Source organism: Ischnura elegans, chromosome 10 (genome assembly GCF_921293095.1).
Source record: "Ischnura elegans chromosome 10, ioIscEleg1.1, whole genome shotgun sequence".
Taxonomy (NCBI): domain Eukaryota; kingdom Metazoa; phylum Arthropoda; class Insecta; order Odonata; family Coenagrionidae; genus Ischnura; species Ischnura elegans.
Genome location: NC_060255.1, coordinates 102,624,068 through 102,650,563, shown reverse-complemented (window position 1 = coordinate 102,650,563; position 26,496 = coordinate 102,624,068). Strand labels below are relative to the sequence as shown.

Below are 26,496 nucleotides of genomic sequence, written 5' to 3'. Positions count from 1 at the left end.
TTAGCAATTTTTATAGGATCAGACATGGAAAGGCTGTTAAAAGTTATATTGCCCACATCTTGAAGATGCTGACTACTTTTTATATAAGAATTAATTAAGCTCCAGGCAGATTTCACAGTATGTATTTCTAGAAGATTGAATTTCAACATACTCCTAATTATCCGTGCTAATGATGGGGAGTGGCGACACGAATAATCAGATAACACGAATAATCCAAACTTTTACTTTAATTTCTTGTAATTTTTAAAATCTACACAAATCAAACAACCTACTATTATTTACGTGCATTTTCTGTTATTTTATATTACTTTCCGGAATCATTAAGAGCTTTCTTTTACCGACCATGATCTTTTCAGCGGCAATATTGTGATTGTACTCGCACTTCTACTGCTCCGTGTTATACCTAGTTTCCTGAGACCACGCATCCATGACTGCGAGATCAGGGATTCAGAAAAGTGGTTTGCACAAATGCTTCGAAACCTCTCCGCAACATTGGAAACTAACGTCAGGCACCATGCCGCGTAGTTGCCTCTCGCACAAGTTGCCCGGGATGCAACTGCTGATCCGTGGATCTGTGATCACCGAGCACGATCACGCGCGTCAATGGCTGAAAAAAAGAAGCATGTAACTCCCGTGAAGGTAACCGGCGTGCGATCACGCCATCGCGCAGCAGCAGTTATAGGAAACCAGGACTTATGGGAAATTGTGTACGCTGGCGAGTGCCTGGCTACGACTCATGCTATCTCTACTTCCACTTCCCTCGCTGCCTTATTTCTACTATTCCCTTCCCTTCCAATTTGACCTTGACTAGTCGCGGCGTATACATGCCCGAGTGCGATGAATTGTCTGGTTCCCTTGGGATATTCAACTGTATGCGAGGCCAAGGCATTACTTCCGAATTTGCGATAAAAAATATACAGTAAGAGATCATCGATAACATTTCTCTTACTTCACAATTGGTTTACCATTGAAGAATCTTCTAAAATTAATCAAAAGTTTTCTTCCTATCGCTGATCGTCGTCTGCAATGCTAGATCAGATGTCAAAATAAATTTTAAAAATTCCTTGTCAACAAGTAACTAAAAGAATTCCATTTTGTAATGGAAATAATAAGCCTGGTGTAGCCTTTCATTAAATAACAAATATCTTGGTGCTATTACGTCCAATTTAATTTTTTTATAAAGATCACGGAAAATGTCAAAGTAAGCATGAACTCGTGCACGGATAATCTGAAACACGGATCAACCGCAGCTGGATAATCGGGAGTCTGCTGTATATTATCATTCATCTTACGCCGAGAAAGAGAGACACATAATTCTTTAACCTTCTGCAAGTACAGAGGTTTCAAAGATGGATAAACATGTTTATACTGATAATGTACGTTATGCAAGGCTATGCTGGCATTTATCAATTTATCAGAAAAGTGATGCTTTGACAATTTTGACTTCTGTCTGACACGTTTCTTAGGAAAGGCACAATCGAAATAGCAAATGAAGGAATTAATAAATATATTGTAGGCTAAATCGACATCAAAAGAGTCAAGGAAATCATACTAGGATTCCTTAGATAGTGATTGGCAGAAGTCCTTAATGGCAGAAGGGCTGAAAAGACATCTAAGCCCATATGTAGGCTTGTCAAAAATAGAAGCATCAGGGATTTTATACTCAACACTTAAGGATAGATGGCCAGACAGACCAGAGTATATCGTTCTACAAAATATACCACTGTTCCTAGCCACATCAGTAATGAGCAAGTCAAGGAGAGTTGAAGGATGTGAGGATACTCTAAGGTCTGTTCACTTTATCTTTGCGGGTGAGCTGGTGTGGCTTAACCGAGTTGGGGTGAGAGGAGGGAAAGTTTATCTACACGTGACTTTCCCTCTACCAATCAGTAGACAGTAGGCGTGGCCTAGCACTTCGGAATTTCAGTCGCTCTCAGACCTCCGTCGTGTCAATTTCGTGAATCTGCTAGCTGTGTTGCCAAATCTCGCGCGTTCTCTCGCTGCTCTTCGATTCTTCCATTTAAATTCAACTTATAACCTACTGTTCCTTATTCTTCCACTTCAATCCTTTTCCATCTCCTTTCCAGAAAATTTTTATTCACCTTTTGCATTCCCATCAGCACCGACTCCCTCCCTCCACCTATTCCCTCTCAGTACTTTTCGGATCCCTTTCTTACCAAACCCTAATCCTTTTCCTCAACTCCGTATTTACTTTTGGGTATTACAACCTATATAGTTTTGGATACCTTGGGTGTTTATTGAAGGCGTTATGGAGAAGAAAGTCAACATGCTGCTTCGCAGTAGCCCAAAGAGCATTGTGTTTAGTGTTCTTCGTTATTTTCAACGGGAAAAGGAATTGGGACAACAAATTCTTTCTCTCGAGAAAGTCCAGGAAAGAGCTGCGGAAGCCTGTGGGCTGCCCCTGAGAAGAATCCCGGCCATCGCTCGCGAAGGTAATGATCTTACTTCCAATCTTACATTTCTTCGTATATATTGTCTACAATACAATCTATTTTTATAGCCTAAATTATCTTTCATTTAGGCAAAAATGGTAGATTTAAATTAATCTTTATTTAACCTTTTCAGGCAAGAATACCTCTCCCAAAAGTGGAGGATCCCCGAAATTTAAATCCCCTTATAAAGGGAGAAAGTCAAGTAGAAAGACAGTTACAGAGCTTGATGAATTCCAAAAAACTGTTTTGCGGAGGAGTATCCTCGATTTTTATGACCAGGGGAAATTCCCGAAAATTACTGAGGTCCATAGAAAAATGAGGGAATCAGGTGAATTTGCCGGTGGCTGCACATCATTGTGGAAAGCTATGAGGGACATTGGCTTCCGTTGCAAAAGAACAGTGGATGGGAGGAAATTCCTTATGGAGAGGGGAGACATTGTCACAGCCAGAATTTCTTTCCTAAGAAAAATGGAAAACTTGCGGAGCAGTGGACCAAGGCCAATTTTTTACCTTGATGAAACTTGGGTGAATCAAAATTACTCCGTAGGAGCTTGTTGGATAGGGCCGAATGAAGAAGGAGGGATGAAAGTTCCCATCGGGAAGGGATAAAGATTGATAATTTGTCATGTGGGATCGGCGGAAACTGGCTTCCTCAATGAATGCAAGCTGGTATTCCGGAGTAAAGGCCAAAAAAATACGGATTACCATTGCAATATGAATGCAATCGTCTTTACGAAATGGTAAGTTTAAAACTTATGAATTAATTTCACAGTATTATTAAAAATTATTTAATTTTGCAGGTCATCGATGAAGTGACTCAGGATGCGTGGGCTGCATGTGTCCGTCACGCAGAACAGCAGCAAGGTGAAGATCTGAAAAAAGAAATTGCTAGGGACGCTATTATGGAGCCGATAATTATACAGCTCACGGAAAGTGACTCCGAAAATGAAGACACTGACTGGAGGGAAGACGAGGAGGTTGATATATTAGCCACACCACTCCAGCAATAAGTTACAAAATAAATTATTCAATAAAATACCCGTCGCGCTACTTTTCTCCATTTTTTTTTGCATCCTCATCCTCGCAAATTCCCTTGTTTATAAGAATGTTACGCCTATGTATGCCTTTCACCAGCGGTCTCGCATTTAGCGGACAATATCCTGGCTTCTGAGATGGGATTATCCTCAATCCCCTCTAAATGAGTAGGTATACATTGTATGCATTGTTTTGCCGCTGGGCCCAAAATATCTGTGGCCACGTATGAGTCACACCTTTTCAGTGAGACACAAGGGCGGCTATGTACTATTTGGCAACGTTAAGGTCGCTCCTGCTCTCTCTCTCTCGGTAATACCCCTTCCCCTTCAGCGAGGCCCTCCGAGAGTGTCTGGGATCTCACGAAAGCTGACCCGCAGAGATAAAATGAACAGATAATAGTGGGCTTTTCATTAATCACTCTAAGACCAAAAGAGGTGAGCAGGTGCAGAAGGTGCACTTAGCAGCAACTAACATCATAGTAACAAATGTCAGATTTTGGGAGGTACAATGCAACATACACACACACGTAGCTAAAACATGGTAGGGCTCAATAACCCAGGGATATAGAGAAGGTTCTATGCCTAACCTTATATTTGATGTTCTCTTCCGCATTTTTTCCAGTGAGAGTTTTGTGGCTTTCACTAGGGCTTCCAAATTTTTCTGACCGTAGTGCAAGAACAGATCCATACAGCATTGGTGCATAACGTTGAGTTTGAGTTGAGTTTCTGAAATAAAAAAGACAAAAATGTTCCATTTCTGGATCTGCTAATAGAGAAAAATATCAAATTCAAAAATCATCAAACAAATCTGATGAATGAAACAGAGAATATACAGAAAATCAAAACAAGCAACTGCTCAGGAGTAAATAACTTTTTAGTGGATCAGAAGCAATCACATTACAACATTAAATTATAATGAAATGGGGCTGTCAAAATAAGAAAAGAAATAGGTACTCCACTGCATAAAAACAAATAATAGTCAGGGCCAATAAGGGAAGAATGCACATCATTCAGAGAGTTACATAATTCACCAATAATTACTATTTGTATCCATACTTTCAAAGAATCCATTCAAACTATAACATAACAAATTCAGAAAGCTTGCTCTCCACTTCAAGCCTAACTACTGCTCTTTCAGTAGCCTTTTTATTTCCAGGTGGGCATAGTTGTGTTACTGATGCTAATTTTTTTAAGGAATCAGGAAAGATGAAATACCACCTGAGCAAAATTCAATCATTTTTGCAAAATGATTAATCACTCACACTTATTTACAATAACTGTCAAGTGTGATAAGACATTGGCCCCAATTGCGATCCAAACTAAATATCGGCAAAATGTCATTAAAGTGAGCTATTTGTGATGGTTCTTGCCAAGGAATACATCTTTCGGAGAGTTTTTGGAAATGTAGTCCATGCTCAATGTGTAAACACAACCCCATGAAAAGCGGCACTTTGACCACAGCTGGATCGTCACTCAGTCAACATGGAATAAACCCTGGCTGCAACAACTTGCCCCCTCCGCAACCACCTCCTCTCACGACACAATAACTGCATTCAAGAAGGCACAAATCGCTTCTTAACTGGACATTCACAATGCTGCTACATTTGACAAGGGATTTAAAAGAAGTCAAAGGAAGAGTAATTTTGCAGAAAAGTGTCTTTTTCAAAAATGATTCAAGAATTCTTATTCCACCTTAATAATTTAGTGCATAAAAGTCAATGCATGAGAATGTGTAAGAATCACAGACAAGATTTCAACAATCACCACTGACCATACCACAATATTGGAGGACGGTGCATCACAACAAATAATTGTGACAAGTAAACAGAATTATTACGGAGGCTTCCATGGTGAGTTGATTGGTGATTGTTTTTTCGTGTTTATTCCACATTAACTCAAATTTTGTGGACGACAGTTTCGGGTGCGTTCCAGCAAATCCCATCTTCGGGTCCAAATGATCTGCAGAGCTGCAATCCTTTATATATGTATAAGGCTAGTCAGGCGACCGTTGATTTGAATTCCATTGTTGGAAGAGCCGTTTGAATGATGAGGCCAAAGGATAGCCGTCCTCCATATTGAAGTTCTTTCCATGACTCGCTATTTCTATCGCCTCCCTTATCAGCCAAGGGTGATATTTATTTTCTCTGGCGATGATTTTTGATTCTTTGAATAGTATGACGTGCCCAGGTTCTGACCATGCATGCTCTGCAACCGCAGAAAGACGAAAATTTTTCTTTTTGGTTGCCTTAAGATGTTAATTCATTCTGCATTTGAGGGATCTAGATGTTTGCCCGATGTATGATAGACCACAGGAACACGCTATTGGGACATTCAGTTTATCGTAAGAAAACGCATACTGATCAATATTTGAATGCCAAATCACACCATCATCCTAGGCCAAAAGCATCAGTCATTAAAACTCTATACCATAGGGCATATGCCATCTCGGATGCAGATTCGCTCGCTAGAGAGAAACAACACCTCCTTACCACACTCCAAGAGAATGGCTACGATCGAGAACTGATTCGGAAAATCTCACGTAAGGAAGAAGATAAACGAGATGTGGCCTTGGACACTGAAAGGGTAGACCAGCAAAAGGCAAAGGCACATGCTCTCTTGCCATATGTGGCTGAAACTTTGGAGAGAATCGCTAGAGTTGCATATGGTGTAAATATTTTAGCAATAAGTAAGAACTTAAGTACTTTATTTGAATCCTGTAAATGCATAAATAGTCCAGGAAATGAAGCACACTGACTGGCAATTTTTTCAAACTGGATGGATTTACTTGAAATTTCGACTGTACGTAGGGTGTAGACCAAGGATCAAAATCTAAATCATGGCACTTTTACCCAGGGGGTGGTTCCTTTTTTCCCAGAAATTGCAGCTGAAAATGGGGGTGCGCCTCTTACAAAAACCTTTTATCTTCCCCTCCTCCTTTTCCCCGGTCGCTAGCGCAAGAGGAACTGACAAGGAACATTCACGAAGTGTCCTCCGCCGATTTCGTTCAAATTTGGTAGGATGGTAGTGTTCCGTAATTAATGGGAATTTGCAAAATTTACCGTGCCCTCAAGCCCTGTGAGCCGAGATATCAGCATCCAAAGTTACGCGCCAGCCACTCTTTTTGAGGCGAGGGGCCCCTCACTCACGAGCCGGCAGCGAGGCGTCCCTGCCGGCAAGCGCTAGGGGGAAGGCCTGCGGACGGTCCGGGCGTCAGCGGTCTACTTACTATCTTCCCACAGACAAAAGAAGCGGTGGGTGATCCGAGGACTAAACGATGGCTACTGTTTTCGAGGAATTTTTGAATAGCTTAAATTTGTACACATACCCTTGCCGGCTCCTGCTTCTAGTCAAGATTTTCAGAAGGGTTCGAGAGGAGTCATAAAACCCACTCCTTCCACCCTCAACTATTGTTGGCTGAATGGGAAAACCAAAAGGGCTTCTCCATCTGGCGAATGACGCTAGGGTCTTCGGTACATCTGTTTAAATCAGCAAAAATGCTTTTTCTACATCATATGCGAAGTGAACTCCGAACGAGGACGAACAAGCAAGAGATTTTGTAGATGAGTGAGCTGCAAAGCCGTTCCTTTTATTTTCATCGAAATGGTGATCAATCCTAGGAATGTAATAAAAATATTGGACAGCAGGTTTACTGCATGGATTTCCACAGAAGAACCAACTGATTACGAAATTGAGTTGGCAGAAATTTTAGCTGGTAAGTTTAATTCATTTTTCATTTTTTTGTAACTACGGTGAAGTTAATCGCATCCCATCCATTCTTTATTTTTCCTTGTTGTAATACAATTTTCCCATTTTCAGATTCTTTGAAGTCATGTGTGGAAAGCGAAGAATCATCCTGTGTGGTAGAGGAGGATATAATTTTTGACTTCGACGGGAGGACGGAAGAGGAGGAAGTAGTAAGTGAAGATGAATGCGACAGTGCAGATGGAAATGGAGATGATGTTTCTCCTTCTTCTTCAACATCGTACGAGCCGTCTCCATTGAGAAGGAAGAAAGAGGGTGATATTAGTATGTCACAGAAGAAGATGGCAGTGGAATACTGGCGGTCCGGAAAAACTGGGCCACTGAAGATAGATAGTGTCAGGCACTGTTTTAGGTTCGTGACCTCAAGAACACAGCTTGTCCGGTTTGAGGAGCAGATTAATCAAGCTGGCTCTCGGAGGGAGAAATTGAACGCAATTTCTTCATGTTTAATAGAGAGATTTAGAAGAGCGAAAGAAGATTTCCTGATAGTGCACGATAGTGACTTACGAAGGTGGGCGTATGAAGATAATGGCAAAATGACAAATCCCTTAGAAAATTTTTCTGCTTCAACAGGATGGTTGTGGAAGTTTAAAAAATCACATAATATAGTATCTAGGAAAGTTACCAAAGTTGTTTCTCGGAAACAGAACTTTGACTGGCAAAAGACATCCGAAAAAGCACATTCTTTTGTAAACGATGTCCGGCTATTATTGGCCCAGAAGCCAAATTATTTTCTCTTAAATACTGACCAGAGTGGGTTTAAAAAAAGAATTACACTCGGGACGAACCCTGCATTTCCGAGGAGTGAAAACAGTGGAGTCAACGGTACAGTCCCTCGGAGCGACGACCCATTCGTATACGATACAGCCGACGATCTCGATGGATGGTGAACTTCTCTCTCATTTATTTATTTGCCTGCAGGAGAAAGGTGGAATTTTTCCAAAAAATGTTTCTGTGTTTGAAGCTCCAAATCTTCACGTCGTGGCTTCTAATTCCGGTTTGTTGACGAAAACCATTTTGCTTGAAGAGTATTTTGGTAAAGTGCTGTTTCCAAATTTAAAAAAGGACACAATTCTCTTGGTGGACTTGTGGAGTGCGTTTAATGATAGAGAAGGAATTCTTTCCATGAAGACAGGATCATTTCAATTTGAAATACAACAAATACCGCCAAAAACTACAGGCATCATACAGCCGTTGGATGTGTATTTTTTCCGTATGTGGAAGAATTTTGAGAGAAAATTCTCCGACCGTGTGTTGCTAGACCAAATAGACTTACATTTATTTCAAAGAAATAATATTTTGAAACTTCAATCTCTGACTCACTCACAATTCTCCGCTCCTTTGTTCAAAAATTTCATTTGCTATTCCTGGTTTCGAGCGGGATACACGAATGAAAGACCAGAAGTGCATATTACACCTGTTGATTATTGTTTCGATAGTAATATTATGAAGGATAGATGTGAAATTATAGTTGAAGAACAAGGGTGCAACTTCTTGACATTCATCAGATGCGCTATCTGTGCAAACAAATGCTGTTTTCACCATTTTTTCAATGAAAATCACAACTGTGAAAAATAAAATACTATAGAGCGCCATTTTTTGTAATTATTTTATCTATGGAATAGATGATTGATTCATAATTATTTTTAGTATCAATGTTTTTACCATTTTTCGCTGAAAAAAATTAGAAAAATTTGTGCCCTCTTCCACTTCTGAATGGGATTTCATTGTTTAAATTATTTTTATTGCGAACAGTTTTTGGGTGAATTTTTGACTTGCATAGTATGCAATTAAAATTACAGCGGAAAACTTAAGGCTTTTTGATGGCTGGGGTTCATTTAAGAGTTGCGCAAGGGAGAGACTTCCACGAAGTTCATAGTTCAGGACATGATAAACAGTTAGAGATGAAGACGGAGGGGGACGGAATACATTATTTGAAAGTGATCGGAAGTCTTTGAATCACATCACTCATGGGAAATTCGGGTATCTTCACATTATTTGGTTAATGGCACCGTTAAAATAACGGAATGTTGGTAAATTCTTCCAGAAAGAGAAAAAAAGAGTGGCCTGTGCTAAACGTAGGGTTTTTGTCTATTCCTTCACGGGGTAAGGGTAAACGATTGGGTTTTTCCTCGAGCTATAAGGAATATTATCTATAGGCTTGGGGATATTCAAAGGTCAAGACATTATTTGTGGGAGTTCTTGAGGGTGGGGTAAACTGTGAACGTGAGGGAAACAATTGAAAGGAAGCGGGCGCTTTCTCATAGTGCATTTTTATGTTTCCCGTCCCAAACTGCAAAAAAGGCCGAAGGGTGAGCCCCTGCGTTAGGTCAGTTGCTACTGGTCCGACCCAAGCTAATGAATGTCGATGGTCTTCGACTGTTCGGCATTGTCACAGTCACAAAAACGGATTTCAATCCACCTAGAGTGTAAAATCTGGCGCATGAGTATGTAGTTCCTCGCCATTGTGCATAAATAAGTTCAATGGACTCAAAAGAGAATGAGAAAAAAGTTGAGACATTTCTTAATGCACCGGCATTTACTGCAGGGTTTGAGGAAATTAATATGTCGTAGACGACCTGTGGTGTCGGTTCACAGCAAAAGGAGACTTTGCCTTCTCAAAGACTTCAATTTACCCTGGTTTTTCCGGTCTTCAAGCGATGAAGGTACTCCTTGCCTGATGTTAAATACATGAAGGAATGTAGGATGCGGTAATCTAATTATTTGTTACTCCGAAAATTCTTTTAGACGCCTTCCCCCAAAATTCATTAGGAATGTTTATTTTTTCCTACAACACTAATTGATTAAGTTTATCATATACTTAATACGCAAATCTGCATGCAGCTAAAATGCTATAGCGTTATATTCGCTATGAGTAACATTAATTTTGCCCTTTACGACATTACTCGTCATTTACGACATTACTCGTCAAGCAATACAAGAAATTAATCCATCGTGCAAAATCTTCTTACAACGATAAATGGATAGAAAATTCAGGAAATGCTTCAAGGGCAGCCTGGTCAATTATTAAAAAGGAGAGCAATAACAATCCAGCCTCTTTGCCAGAAGCTTTAAGTGTTATACAATCTGGTACATTAGTGACAAACCCATTAACTGTAGCTAATGTTTTTAATGATTACTTTATTGAAGCTCCAGAGAAAATACTCAAGGTATTCAGCAACACTCATTCTACCAAAGATCCTCAATACAAGTTATCTATACAAGCTAATTTAAAGAGTGCACCCTTTATTTACCCAGCCACCCCAAGGGAAATTTTAAAAATCGGCCTCTCCCTCCAAAACAAAATGTCATCAGGCTTAGATGGCATTCCAGATAAGATTATTAAATACAGCAGACTCCCGATTATCCGGCTGCGGCTTATTCGGGTTGCGGATTATCCGTGCACGATTTTCACTCTCGGTCAACTTTTTCCGCGATCTTTATAAAAAAAAAAGTACGACGAAAAATCATCGGAATTACGGCATTAATTCTAGGATACCACGGGCTTATTATTTCCGTTAGAATCCCCTTCGCAAAACGGAAGCGATCACGCGCTAGCTGCATTCACGGGAGCACCGGGTTCCTGTTTTCCAAGCCTCGCAGTGCCCGACCGCGTTCTTTGATCACGGAAACACGGCGTGCAGCAGTTGCGACCCGGCCAACTTAAGCGAGACGCGACTACGTGGTGTGGTGCCTGACAGTGTAGTTTCCGACGTCGAGCAGTAGTTTTGAAGCATTCGTGCAAACCATTTTTCTATATTCGTGATCACACAGCCACGGATGTGTGGTTTTCGATATTATGCCTTACATGGAGCATTAATAATACGATTACAACCATGTTATCGCCGCTAAAAAGATCGCGAACTGGCGAACAAAGCTCTCAATGATACCGGAAAGCACTCTTAAATAACAGAATAAATAACTGCTCGTGTGAAAAGGTACCATAACTTTTTATTGTTCAGAATGGATTTTCACAAGGTAAAGCCAGAAACAATCGAGTTAACTGCATAAATAATAATACATTGTTTGTTTTACGTCAATTATGAACATTACAAGACATTTAAGTGAAAGTTTGGATTATCCGTGGTTTCCGATTATTCGTGCCGTCTCTCCCCATCATTAATTAGCCCATTGGGATGATCGGGAGTGTACTGTACTCTATTCCTTTCATTGTCAACCTACTTACCTATCTGTGTAATTTATCAATATCAGAAGGTACCTTCCCTCAGCAATTAAAAATTTGCAAAGTCTACCCTCTCTTCAAAAAAGGAGATAAAAAGGATTGTAATAACTATAGGCCTATAAGCTTACTTTCAGGTTTTTCAAAGATAATTGAAAAGGTCATGTACAATCGCCTTATAGGTTTCTTGAATAAAAACAATAGTTTATCCAAATACCAATTTGGCTTCCGCCACAATAAATCAACAGCCGATGCTTTTTTTGAATTTGTGAATGAGGCAACTAATGCTCTCGACAAAAATAATCTTGCTGTGGGGTTGTTTATCGATCTCAAAAAAGCTTTTGATACTGTTAGCCATGATATAATGTTACGGTGCCTTTCAAATTATGGTATTACTGGAGTAGCTTATTCTTGGTTAAAATCTTATCTGACAAACAGGTACCAATTTGTCCAAATATCTTACCTGGATTCAGATACAAAATATATAAATAATTTCTCTTCAACCATGAAACAAGTTAAATTTGGAGTACCCCAAGGCTCAATATTAGGGCCATTATTGTTCACATTATACATAAATGACCTTCCTGCATACTTACAGGAAGTAAAAACAATATTATTTGCTGATGATACTAGTATATTGGTGCAAGCCCCTAACTCACAAGAACTGCAAGAAAAGATAAACTCCACAGTTCAACGTATACAGCTATGGCTGAGAAGTAGTATGCTAGTTCTCAACCTGGAAAAAACTGTCTGTGTGAACTTCAACTGTAAACAGCCACCAAAAATTGAACTATTCAATACTGAAATCTCTTATGTAAACAACACTTCCTTCCTTGGAATTACTTTAGAAAAATCCTTGAAGTGGTGTACACATATCGAAACCTTAACCTCCAAATTGTCACGTACTATTTATCAACTGCGTCACTTACGTTCAAGTGTGTCTTTGAGTGTCTTAAAACATGTGTACTATGCTAACTTTCAATCCTTAATTTCTTACGGTATTATTTTCTGGGGTGACAGTTGCAATAGCAACGAGATATTTATTCTACAAAAGAAAGCCTTGAGAATTATGTTAAATTTACAATATAAAGAATCTTGTCGGCCTCACTTTGAAACACATAAAATATTGACTGTAACATCCCTCTACATTCTGAATTTAATGGTATTCATAAAAAAGCGTGTACATTTTCTCCCAAAAAATGCTGACTACCATTCGCATATGACAAGAACAAAAGACTACCTACATGTTCTTCCTAGAAAGACAAAAAGGAGTAGTGATGGTCCTCTCCATAAGGGAACAAAACTTTATAACCTTCTACCTGAACAGTTAAGAAATTTATCATCAATTGAACTCTTTAAAGTGAATCTCAAAAGATACCTAATTAAAAATACCTTGTATAGTGTTGATGAATATATGAACTATTGTAAAGAAAACATTTGTAAACGTATTCTATGAGCAGTGCTTGTACTTAAAATTTTATGCTGTGACAAATGTAACTTTCCAAATGTATACTTTTTTATGTGAATGTTACCTGATATATCATCCCATGTTATTCATCAGTGTATTGTACGAAGCCTATACCATTTACTAATCTGTATTGGTTCTCTTGGCTAATAAAACTATTATTATTATTATTACGAGTAGATAAAAATCGTAATTTGCTGGCAGGGGTAAATTCCCCGCAGGCGTATACAGAGTACGCATCTTTTGAACTACATTTATTATTTTTTATGGAAATTTGTCAATCGGTCATGGGAAAATTATCTGCATTTATCATTTATGAATTCTAGGGAAACTGGGCTATGGTGATTGTCATTCTTGGATGCCTTAAAAATCCATAATTTCTATCTTTCCTCCGCTTCTTGTCGGCGAGAGGATGGTAGACCGCTGACGCCCAGACCGCCCGCAAGTCCTCCCCCTAGCGCTTGCAGGCAGGGACACCACGCTGCCAGCCCGTGAGTGAGGGGCCCCTCGCCTCAAAAAGGGCGGCCGGCGCGTAACTTTGGATGCTGATATCTCGGCTCACAGGGCTTAAGGGCACGGGAAATTTTGCAAATTCCCATTAATTATGGAACACTACCATCCTACCAAATTTGAACGAAATCGGCGGAGGACATTTCTTGAATGTTTGTGAGTGGCCTTGGTTTTCTGCGTGAGTCAGTCATCTATAAACCAAGGTCAAAAACAAGCAAGAGGCAGGGGAGTTTCTTCCTTAGTGACGTATTTTTAAAATGCTCCTGTTTGCGTTTATTACTCATAAGCATCGCCCCATCGCCGTCACATCCGTAGGTACCTCAGATGTGAACATGGAAAAGATCGCGCGGAGTATTTCGCTCCGGAGGGCCCGCTAAATTTACAGCTATGAGTGGGCATACCGCGGCATTTATACTGCATGTAGTACTCGCTCATCAAACGTAGAGAAAAGCGCAGTTTTGAAGGACAATACCTGGTCAATAGTCAACATCTGTCTTGCCGAGTAATTTCCATTACGCTAAGGGCCTGCTTTTTCAAAAATCATCTTCAGACGCTGTAATAAGGGTTATTGCGATTGAAAATTATATTGGTGTCAAAACCTGCTGTTTAAAAAATTCAAACGAATGTATACATTGTTTGACTGAATGGCGGATTGAAGAAATTGGAAATGCTTATAAGTGAAGAGCGTTGAAGGAGAGGTAGAGGGGAAGGAGCTCGCACCCTCCGCCTTTCCTCCGCAATGAGGCTGAGGGCTAAGGAGAAACGGAAGAACACGTACGATCTTGGATGTGATGTCGATGTCTTCAAAGTGAAGGGGCGAAGGCGCAGCAATGTGATATACGCAGTTTGCGTTGCCTGAGTTTCCAGTCCGTCTCGTCTTGTTTGAATGTGCTTATGCTACGCTTGTTTCTTCCGAAATTGTGCTGTTTGGACTATTTTGAATATTAGTAGCCTTGTTGTGACTATAAATCTTTGTGTCAATCAATTAGAGCTTAAAAAAAACTTAAATTCTGTCAGATATGCTTCGCGTTAGATCTTTCTTTTTTTGAACCTCGTGCGTGTCATACAATTATTGAAATCTATTGAGATATCTTCGAGCTCAGTAGGTGACTCGCCTAGCATTTGGCCTCCAGAAACTGGGAGATCGATCAAGGTCAGTTGGTGAGGCATGGAAGGGAAGAAAAAGTTTAGATCGTTCCCGCGTAACTTGATATTTTCCTTCGAGGCAAGTGATTTATGGTCTGTGGGGTCTCGGAAAGGAAAAAAAAAACGTGATAGGCAGGGGCTGATGGAGGGCCGGGGGTATTGTGTGAAATCTACGCCGTGGTTATTTTCTAACAGCACTGAGATTCCCCCGATTGTTGTCCAATCTCTTGGGAAGATTCACGAGATTCACGCTATGTGCATGTCGTGTTTTGATTTAAAATTTTCCACGGCTGAAATTCTATTGCAATACTCCTACGAGAACTTTAAAAAAATTGCACGTGAGTAGGACAAACATCGTAGGGCAACGGCGTATGCGAAGAGAGGATCGGAACTCTTTCTACTCCCTCTTATGGGACGTTGCATTCACGAAAGCAAAATGATTGAAAATTTCGGATTGAGATTCAATTTCTTTGATGAATTTGGATCCAAAGTACATTAAGGTGAAGGGCATTATTCGTGGATATTTGGATCAGAGGTATCCGATCCGACCGTCCCTACTTGTTTATCCGACCTACTTATCTCCGAGCGCCATACATATCGTGTAAATTTAGCTGAAAAACACCACATGAATTATAAGTATTGAAAGTGGAAAATTTGATAACTGTCAAAATTCCAGGCTTAAGTCTGCAACACCGCGCGATAGGATAAAAAAAAGGCAAAAAGTTTTTATTCTTTAGCTCTGATGCTCAAAATAGGGGTGCGCCTCTTACACACGCTTATACGGTATGCTGGAATATTCTTCAAAATTTCAAGTGCAGAGGGGAGAAAATACCCTAGATAACCTGCATACTGAAAGGTTGTGTGGCGGATAATCAAGAATTGACTGTATTTACACTTGAATTTTAAAAAATTAAATAGCAAAAAAAAATGAGATCAAGTATATTAAGACAGACACCTGAGGAAATAGGTACACATATCTTGTGAATCTACCTGTTTCAGTGAGGCATTCATGACTAAAGTAGACTCTTCTCATTCCTTTAGGATCATATTCAACATTCATCCAATCGTATTTGGCCTCTTCGTTAACATCCAAATCAATTGCTTCCAAGAATTTATTCACCAGCTCTATGGCTGCTTTCTCAGCAGCTTGCGATTTCACTTCTAGATCTTTCTTTACTTTCCCTCGATATTTCAGATTTTTTTTTATTAGTTCTGAGACAGTGTAGGCCTCACTCGAGGGCAAATAAATCAGGTCAACAGTTGTTATTTGGTCCATTACTCCATAGATTCGAGCATCTTGTATGTCTTTCACCTAACAAAAGGCAAAATTTAAAGGACATTGAATGAGAAAAGGAGAACTGCTAAAAAAAACCTGATCATCAGAAGGAAGTACATAATTACCAACATAGTACATTTTTGTTTATTGGAATACACTTTATCAGCCATGCATCCCTAAATGGGGCCTTCGTCTGAAAGAAGAGGGAGCCTCGCTCTTCCCATGCAAAAAATAGGCTCGCTCTCTCCCAGCCCCAAAGGCGCCCTCATTCTGTCCTTTTCCCACGAGAAAGAGAACAGTTTTCAGCAGCTTACATACATTTTTCAAACATACCATGTTCTCAACTGTGTGCTAGGAGAGTTGTGGATTATAGGTACACTCTTTGAAATGCATGGAAAGTTAGTACAAATGGGACACGTGCTCATAAATGACCATATTTTTTCCATTCCCAAATGAACTTTTGCACCCAAAGAGCACAATCAGCCCCACCGTAAGTAGGAAACCACTCATTCGAGCCAACCCTAATTTGACGTGTGCACTGGAAGACCCTCACGGAGGAACAAAAATATATCATTTATTATTAATTCTACAAACACATATTCATGGATAGGAGGTAAAGAGAAATTACAGCTGCTATATATCAGCATAGATTGGAAAAAGGAATCATTTACATAAAATAAAATAATAAAAAAGCATAATAGAAAAGTATGACAAATAAAAAAATTCAAAATTCATAAATTTAAAACCTGTCAACTTATAAATCAACCCCAGAAAAAAATGTGGAATGGTTTGAAAAACAGACTCCAAAAAGTTACTGCAGGCAATTTACCTAAAAATACTTTTAGTGCCTCAGCCACGAAGCATGATTAATTTGTTATGTAAAGTGATACTATGCGTGCTTAATAAGTTTTACCTTGCTTTTTACCTGTACAGTTGCGGAATGAATGAACCCACAGCTCATTGTTGTCTTAAAGTGGCCAGTTCAGGAACTACTATTCCCAGCCAGCACATTATAAGTCATTGAGATAAGGTGAAAGGAAGAAATAATGAAGGTGCTTATCAAGTAAGCTTGTTATGGGTTTCTTACGGCCAGGCCGACAAACATCCAGAGTAATGACAAAATGGATGCCAAACTTTCAGCACTTCCGTAGATGTTGATTTTATTCCATCGTTTTAGAGTATTCACTAAGGGATTTATGTACAAGAATAATTTTTCCATTCTTGGCACTTCTATAATATGATTAAAAATAACATCATACGGCCATTGTTTGAAAATCATTCACATTTATGAACTGATGGCGAAACGACGGTCGTAAGAAAAATACATAATTTCACACTAATAGAGACGTATAATAATATAAAAATGCCGGAAGGAAGGATGTTTGGGTACCATATGCTGTATTTGTATTTAACACAACACCCCATTCGGCTACCACCTTTACACATTTTGAATTATTATTTGGTAGAAAGACTAATATATCAGGGCTGTTACAAAAGGAAACGGCTGAAAACCGATATTGCTATGATGACTTTGTGAAGGATTTGAAATTGAGAATGCAGGAAAGTCATTCCAAGGCCAGAAAACTATTAATGGAAGGGAAGGAAAGGAACAAGACAGGGTATGGTAAGACTTCCAATCCACAGCTGTTTTTTGAGGGTGACAAAGTCCTACTGCTCGATGAGATGGTGAGGACGGGGGCGGTCGAAAAAGCTTTCCTCTCAATGGGTAGGACCATTCTCGGTAGTGGGTACTGACGGAATAAATGTGGTCATAAGTTGCACGAAGTTGCCCAAAGAACTGTCCCCTTCCTTCCCACCAACTGTGGCTTACAGTAACGCTATGTTGAAATTGTTAACTTTAGATGTATTTTTGTCTAAGGAAGTTTTAGGGTATGTGTTGTATTTTCCTCTTTGCAATTCATTGAAATTTAATGTGTATCATAGTTTATCCTTACCCACGTTGGTGAATGGAACTTCTAATAAGTTTATTAATATCAAGCCCCAGAAGGAGTATTTGTTAATTGATAAAATGAATAGATTTTATACTAAATTTTCAAGGGAGGAATTCTCTAGGTTCAAGAAAGTTGCTACAAATTGGAGAGTGCAAGCAATTATTACAGCTTCACGAAGATAGCGAAGGTAAAATGATGCAGTTAACGAATGAGATTCCTTCTCTTTGTGAGCGTCAACTTGTTGTGTTACATCAAACTTTATGGGTAAGTAGATGCAAATGAGTGGTTGTATACGGCTCCAAAGCCAGAGAGTGTGACTATATTGTGCAATCAACAAGATCCGTATGACGTGGTGGTGAACGGAACAGGAAGGTTAACTTTTCTTCAATACTGCAAGGGTTATGGGACGGAGACAGTCCTTTGAGGAGAAATGATAACTACAATGAATCACACTAAGAACGATTTCATTCCCCCACTCTCCTTAACATTTGATTGCTGCAATCCAGAGCACGGGTATTCTTTGGATAAAATACATGATCGTTTGCCCCTGCTTAGTTTGGTACAACACGTGGATGATTTAGACTATGCTAGTACTAAATTAAGCGATATTGAAAAAGTAATTGAGTATGAGAGTCGTGAAAGAATCATAACTCTAATAATAATATAATAATCATCATTTTAATATGTCAGTACTGAGCCATCCATGCTTGGGATTCATATTTTGCTTAACTGTGTACATATTGCTGTTAATGTAAATGTTGTATGAAAAAATGTTGTCCTAATGCTTGAGGACAAAGAGGTGAAAGTTGCTAGGACTTGTGCATAATTTTCAAACCCAAGATTATGAGTGACATTCGATGGTCATTGGAACAGATCACAACCTCAAATAGGGCTAAAGACTGTGCTATTGGTGAGAGTGCCGAAATGATGAACCTGAGTCAATAGGAATACAAACTGCAAAGTTATGAGTCAGGAGAGCCTTCACTTAATAAGAGATAAACACTAATTTACTATCTTATGCTTTGCAAATATTAGTGGTAATTATGCAATTCAAACTATTGGTAGTGAAATTATTAGAAAGACATTAATTGCCAAGTGTTTTTGCATTGTTAAATATTGCGATGTAATGCAAACTGCTAAAGGACCTTTAAATTATTGGTCATTGTTCTTTTCCGCGTTTTTCAAAAAGGTATAATTTGTGTAATTACCTTGTGTATTGTGTACTTGCAGTGATTTTACATATTATGGGTTTGAGAAAAACAACTTGTCGTGTTTCTCTCGTTTTAAGGGGAGAGAAGTAGTATCCAGCAGCCATTGTTGCTCATGAGTCTGCACGTAAGCATTCTAGTTCAAAGTGCAAGTCCACGGGATGACCCGCACGTGATCAGTGGATGTCGGTCCAGGGGCAGAATTCTGTACACAGATACTGACAATCGTCGGTGTCGGTAGCTACTGATGATAGTCGCTTGCACCGACAGAAATATGATTCACAAAATGCCTCTATCGACAATCGTCGGTGCAACCGACAACTTCGTGACGTAATGCTTTTGTCGGTAGGAAAGTGGCACCCGCACGCAAGGCTAGGCATATCGACCAATCATATTTCTCGTTTCTTTGCATTAAACAAATGAGGATTGCTCTTAAAATACCATCTGATACTCAGCAGCCCGCAGAGAAGTTAAAAAGAGTTGATCACTGCTCTGTGAGATATTTACGATGTTTAATCACTCTGCAAACTTAATTTCTTACTCCCATTGGTGCGATGAAGTATGTATTAGAAGATTTTGCTGTATTTACCATTGGATTTTTTCTAGATTAAGTTGAAAAGCTCTTATATTCAAGGATTCAACGGTCATCGATAGAAGAATACCGGCAACATTTGGTGCTTAATCTATCAGAATTTTCAGGTATAATTGTCTTGAAGAGGACTTTGTCTGCTATATAATTGTTCACCTACGGAAATTATAATTTTATTCTTGTGAATAGCAGTAACAAAATTATTTTTATTAGTATTGTAACAATGTGCGTTCATCTTCAGCCACAGCTTGTTTACATCGTTTGCCTCATTGTTTGCCGTAAGTCCACAAGTTTCACAATGGTAATTATTTAATAATATAACCTTTTTGTTGCTTGAAATCACATTTTGGGCCATTTAAAGTACATTCGTTGAGAAAAACACCGAGATTGCACGGATGTCAAGGAAGGTATCATCACGTCAAGTGTTGTGATAGTGAACTTGTATGGCATACTTTATCTATATAGAAGTATTAATGTTTGCATTTTCATACCATTTGCGTGTTATTTCAAGCAACTTTGCATTGATATGTCTTGAAATAAACATACTGGATCAGTGTTAATTTGTGATATACCATTGAAGGTATGAAAATTTTCTCGTGTTGAAATGAAATGTTTGTAGTTCGAAGATAAATAATTCATTTAATGTTTCCTTGTTTCGTGCAATCATTCTTTTTATTTGCCCCTTTCTTCCAATGGAATGCAAGGTACGTACCTACTCAGTGCTCTCATAACGAAGAAAACCAATACATACGTCAAGTAACTAACCAAGTCCCATACAGTATTTCGTTAGTATGGTGAAGTAAATTCAGCATTAATTTAAATGAAATTTTTGTGCACTGGTAATGACGATAAAAAGTGTGAGGATTTAAGTGATGCCAGTTACAATCTTTTGAAATATGGTAGCAAGATACTTTTTCCATTTCAGCATTGCTGTCTGATGCTTGCAAGGGTACTTACGAAGGTAGGAGAGTTATTTTCATTATGAATCCCATTCTCAGATGCTCACAAAGGGTATTGAAGTTAAGAAGAAAGTGAACAAAATGTCCATGAAAATATTTCATTAAAAGTGCATCAATACCAAATATCAGCCCATTCACTTTTGTTGATAATATAATTTAATTTTGTAACCAAACTTCGCGAGTCAACCATGGATACTTATCGCTTCTTGTAATGAGTAATTTAAGCAAAGCAATACGTTGCATTTGCAAAATGACGGAATATATATAATGTAAAATACCTTACGCTATTGGAACGCATAATGTAATATACGTGAAACATTGGCAAAGTTGAATACTGCTCCCACTACGTAAATTTTATATTTCAAATGTTTAATCATTTTTCTTATAAAGAACGTACAATTAGAGCGCTTCCACGGATATAGCATCGGAAATTATGATTCAAAATCGTCAGCTTGAGCCGCAAAGTGTATACAAAAGTCTGCCATGTTGCTTAAAAAGTGTTGGTAGGTCCTACCGTGTTGGTAGGTCCGAAATCATCGGTAGCTACCGACAACAGTCGGTGGGATTAACGACAATTGTCGGTAGGACATGTCACTGGAATTGCTCGTACTGAGAATTATCAGTATCAGTAGAGAACAGTATAAGGCGACAAGAGGCTGGGGAACACATTTGTTCATTCTTAAAGGAAATAAAGTCAGTTTTTGGGTCAGAGTGACTCCTTATTTCTTAACCTGATCCTTCCTTTTGAGAGATGCTTGTATTGTCGCTAATATCTCGTTCGAAGATGAGTGGGATAAGACACTATGAATGAGGGAGTCAAGGACAAACATGTAAGGTCTTGCTAGTTTGTGACGTCGTTGCCTTCAAAGTGAAGCCGGGCCAGCTATGTGATATATGCCATTGGCAATTCAAGTCTGTCTTCATGTTTGAGGGTGCTAATGCTATGCTTTTCTTTGAAACTTGTGCTGTTTGGACAATGCTGAATAATGGGATAATCTAGTTGTAACTAAAAAACATTGCACCAATCAATTAGAGCGTAAAAAACGTAAATACTCTCAGAAATGCGTCGTGTTTGGTCTCATTCTTTTTTTAATCTTGTGCATGTGATACAATTTCTGAAAGCTATCAAGATACCTTCAATCCAATCAAGTCACTCACCTAGCATTTTTCCTTCAGAAAAGGATAATTAAAGCAGGTAGGAAGAAAAAGGTCAGTGGGTGAGATGGGGTAGGGATGAAACATGTCTCCATTGTCCTCGTGTAACTTGATTTTTTCCTTCAAAGAGTATGTTTTATGGTCTCAAGGTCTTGGAAAGGAAAAAAAAAAACATCAATAGCACGGGCACATGGAGGGCCGAGGTGTTATTTTGACACCTGTTATGTAGTTACTTTTGACGTGGTTATTAACTAACAGTGTAGAGATTACAATGTTGGTTGTTCAATCTCTTGGGAAGAGTCACTATATGTGTCTATCGTATTTTACCTCAAAACATTCCATGGGTGGAATTCTGTTGCATAACCCATACTGATAAATTTCAGATTCAGACCCGATGTCTCCAGCGAATTTCGAAACAAAGTATCTGGTGAAGGGCAATTTCCATAGATATTTGTATCTGAGGTATACGTTACGACCATCCCTAGATGCCACTTATAATGGACCATGGCATCCAGTTGATAAGGTGAATAAAATTCACCAAAGAGAACACATAATTCATCTACAAAGAAATCAACTTGGTGGACAACTCTATTATGTACCCGTCTTTTAGCTAAGACATCAAACAAATTAAAGCAAATGATAAACTAATCAAGCATTGAAGAATATAATTAATTCACCTCTTTCAAAAAATCCTCTACAGCACAAATTGCTTTGAGAGCAGAGGAGTGGTACTCCTCCAGGTTAGTCGACAACCAGCATATGACCGACAAACCAGGCTGCAGTGCCCTCTCAATGGACAACAGCTGATTGGCCATCAATGGCTCAAATAATTCTGGAATCCCTCCTTCTGTCACTGCCTCCTTGGGTTTGACTCCAAGCTCTGCCATTATTCCCGCAGTCTCAAGCAAATTGTCCACACTCGTCTTCAGGGTGAGCCTCTCATAACACTCCAGGAGCAGTTTAATTTTTTCAACAGTCCTGAAGAACTGTTGCCTCTGCATGGTCAGCATTTGAGGGGCATCAGGAACTTCCAAGCCAAATTTCCACATGCACTCAGTCTCACGAATCACCTCTGTCACATACCTATTCGAAGAAATGTACGTGACAAATCAGCAGGAGGGAAAAGAATAGAAAAATACATGCATTTCAAACACACATTTTCCACACTTTTATAATTTGTTCATGAGATACAATATCTGTAAGTTTGTACGCATTTAGGGAAGTATTTAATAATTTTAAAATACAATTTAATCAAAATATGTATGGAGTCCAGTTTGGATTACATTATTATTAATGCCCCTGAAGTTTCTTATGCAGGCCAACTATCAGCCAAAGGCATCTAATCTATTGTTGTAACACACTTAGGGCCGATTTCACCAACGCCGATCAACGCTTGATCTTAGATCAACCGTACAAATAATCTCAAATCACACTGATTGAGTTTCACCAACGACAATCAGCGCTAATCGGGGATTAACATCCTTGATCAAGTTGATCGTGGATTTTCTTTGATCAAGCCATGATCAACCAAGATGGCCGACGTATTGTCATCATCTGACGAGGAGTTGGATGTAATTATAGATTATTTCAACTTAAGTGCACACCACAGGTCCTTGGAAGTAAATGCGTATGATATATACGAAGAATAAGGAGTTTAAAAATGAAATTTAGATTATCCAAACCTGGCGTTGATTTCGTCCTAGAGCGTATTCATAACAGGACAAAGGAAACAGAAGGAATAATCCATATCACCCGTGGAACAGCTTTTAATAGCTCCGAGATTCTACGTAACGGAAAGCCTGCAGTTAAGTTGAGTGGCTTGAACACACGGTATTTAAATTTAGCGGGTTTTCAACATAAGAGTAACGAATATCGAAACGCTGAGATTGACGTTGTTTATGAAGACACCGGTATGTTGTTGGAAGATATTCCTACTGTTGTTCTTGTTTCGTTGATGGTTTTGTATTTACATCATAGGTTTTATTATAACTGCTATGTGTGCGGTAATAGTATGTAATATAAAGTATACTTGCATGGAATCAAATGGTAGTTCAATCCAGAGACCTGGAGCAGCAGTGGAGCGGAGCGAATTTTCATTGTTGCTCCGGGGTGCTCCACTCCGCTCCGGTCGGAGCGGAGCGGAGTAGGTCGGAGCAATGTCGGAGCGGAGCACTCGGGTGGAGGGCATGTCGGAGCTCCTCGGAGCGGAGCGAATTGCTATGATGCTGCTCCGCTCCGGTATTAATTTTGTGTTAACTTTGTTCCATAAATTCTATTGCCACCTGGAAGTGCGTATTTTCCAAATAGAATTAACCATAATTAATTATTAATAGAAATACCCACAATAAAACTTAATTAATTTAAATATAATGAAGGGTTACCCGCACGTGATGGCACAGCGATATTTAATAGCAATTCCCTTCGTGACATTTTTATTTAGAATACATCATTTTATAAAGAAATATCGGATTCTTAGCATAATGATACCCTTATAAAAGTTGACTAATATTCATCAATATGTCCATAGCCAAATCAACCATTATAACGAAAATTTAATTGGAAATCAAAATTAAGTGATGCACTACTTTCCGCTATGTTTCAAATTTTAAGCATATGTTTAAGAATACGTCGGTAAAACCTTTCAACATGTTATATAATGACTTCACAGCAATTACGCCAACTGCGATTTCTATCTTTCACGTGTATAATGTAGATTTTTTCCTGGCCGTAACAATTATTCACAATGATTATTATTTATGCGGGTTTTAATGGCATTGGAGAAACATAATAAACTAATAAAATAATTTAATTTTGTGAACCTGTTTTTATAGTTGAATATTACATGTTTTACGTACTATTCTTGGCTATCAATAAAATTCAGAGATGATAGATGGAATATTTGACAATACTGCCATATACCTGGCCTTGTAGGGTATATATGGATATTTTATCTTGTTTTTTGATGATGTTTTTCACACTTATGAGCAAGGAAAAGAGCGTATTCCGAAGTTATGCGCTCGTGAATCCAAACTTAATTTTATTGTGATCCTCTCTGTTGAGTAAAAAATCAACAACTGATGGTTACCAAGGCCGTTTCATGCCATAATTTTTACGATATTTTCATGAATAAAAGTTGTCTGCAATTATGAAATTATGCTATTATTTTTCTATAGTAATAAATATCAATTTTCCATCATTTTACAATCTAAAGATTATGATTAAAATTAATTAAAGATTTATTACAAAGGTATTGAAAATTTGTGTTTCCCTTGTATTTTGCCTTTTTATTACAACTGAATTGTGAATCATCTGTATACAAGAAGTTTAAATACAACTGTTATGCAATTGTATCACAAAAATCGGTACAATTTGTAAATGTACAAAAGATATACCATTTGTAAATAAATGCTTACATTGTTTGGGAAAGAAAGACTACATTTCAAAATAGGTGTTATCGCGGAATTCAGTTTAACAGACAGACATTGCTCAGAAGAACCTCTAATTACAAAGCATGTTATTCGGAAAAAAATTATGGGCTTTGGTTAAAATATATATTAATTTTAAATCCAAGTACATACGTATTGTAAAATTTCATTAGAAATGCTCTTTCCACCCAACGAAGGGCCACATCCTTAATATTTTAAACGTACTACGTTATGGCATCGTAAAAAAACGATATCCCAGAATTTTGAAAATATTAGCCTACAGCATTTTTATTTTTTAATATCGCCCAACAAAGAATTTTATAATGCGATAATAAAATTAATAAATTATTAAAATGGCGACACAAAGCCTGTCAAATTATAAAACAACATAGATAGCAATTATCGACTATCGTATTGTATTAATCCTTAATATTATCACTATCATTATTTATTATTCAAAAGTATCTAACGCAAGGTATTTAAATAGAACACATATTGGACTGCCCAATTTGAAAAGTATTTTTTACATAATGAAAAGTAAAGAAAACTTTGTAATTCCGCATAAATATTTAATTTACGACCTAGGTTTCGACGTGACACGTCATCGTCTGGTACAAATGCACAGAAGACAGAGAATAAACAACCGCACACATTTTTTTTTTTTTTTTATCTTTACTTTTCATCGTGTCAAGAAGGTTCCATTAAGTCACGCCTGAAACAAATACTTTTTTTTACATAATACTATTTGTAAATTGAAATGTACTGGTATTAAATAATACCGCAAATCACGTAGAATGTGTATTAATAACTCAACATAAAAATAGCCGCAGGGAATATCCGATGCGTTCCACGGCTGCAGAAGCGTGCATACGTCGATTTCCCGCCAAGAAGCGAAGCATTGACGTTTGTGTTCTGCTCCGCTATGCTCCGGCTCCATTGTCGGAGTGGAGTAGTTCAGTTCCTGCTGGAGTGGAGTTCTCGCAAGAAATGCTCCGCTCCGGAGTGGAGCACCTAGGTCCCATTGTCGTCGCTCCGCTCCGGAGCGGAGCAGTAGGAATTGAACTGCTCCGCTCCGACAATGGAGCCGGAGTATAGCGGAGCGGAGGAGCGCTCCAGGTCCCTGGTTCAATCGGTCAGTAGTTGCGAAGGTTTGTAACGTTAAATTTCAAGTTGTTTGTTTGAAGGATATTATCTTAAGGAAAGAAATTTACTACATTAGCTAGTATTAATATCAGTGCTGCTGTTAGAGTAAATAGCATGTAGAATTATATTGTGTGTATGATAATAGTCGCGTCAAGTTTCCATGTAAGCTACCTCGATTTCAAGATAAGCATTTTGGTACCTCAGCTTACATAAGGAGTTCACTTTTACATTTTAGTTTC

At 38.5% G+C, this 26,496-nt stretch overlaps 1 protein-coding gene across 1 annotated transcript in view; it reads right to left on the bottom strand.

The window, feature by feature from the left end:
* LOC124166854 (dynein axonemal heavy chain 8) overlaps positions 1–26,496 on the bottom strand; it is a 424,156-nt gene that overhangs the window by 316,008 nt on the left and 81,652 nt on the right. Inside the window, exons 15-17 of the mRNA XM_046544564.1 lie at positions 22,367–22,772; positions 15,541–15,862; positions 4,075–4,213 (exon numbers count right to left, since the gene is read on the bottom strand). Coding sequence (XP_046400520.1) covers positions 4,075–4,213; positions 15,541–15,862; positions 22,367–22,772 — 867 coding nt within the window. The remainder of the gene's footprint in view (positions 1–4,074; positions 4,214–15,540; positions 15,863–22,366; positions 22,773–26,496) is intronic.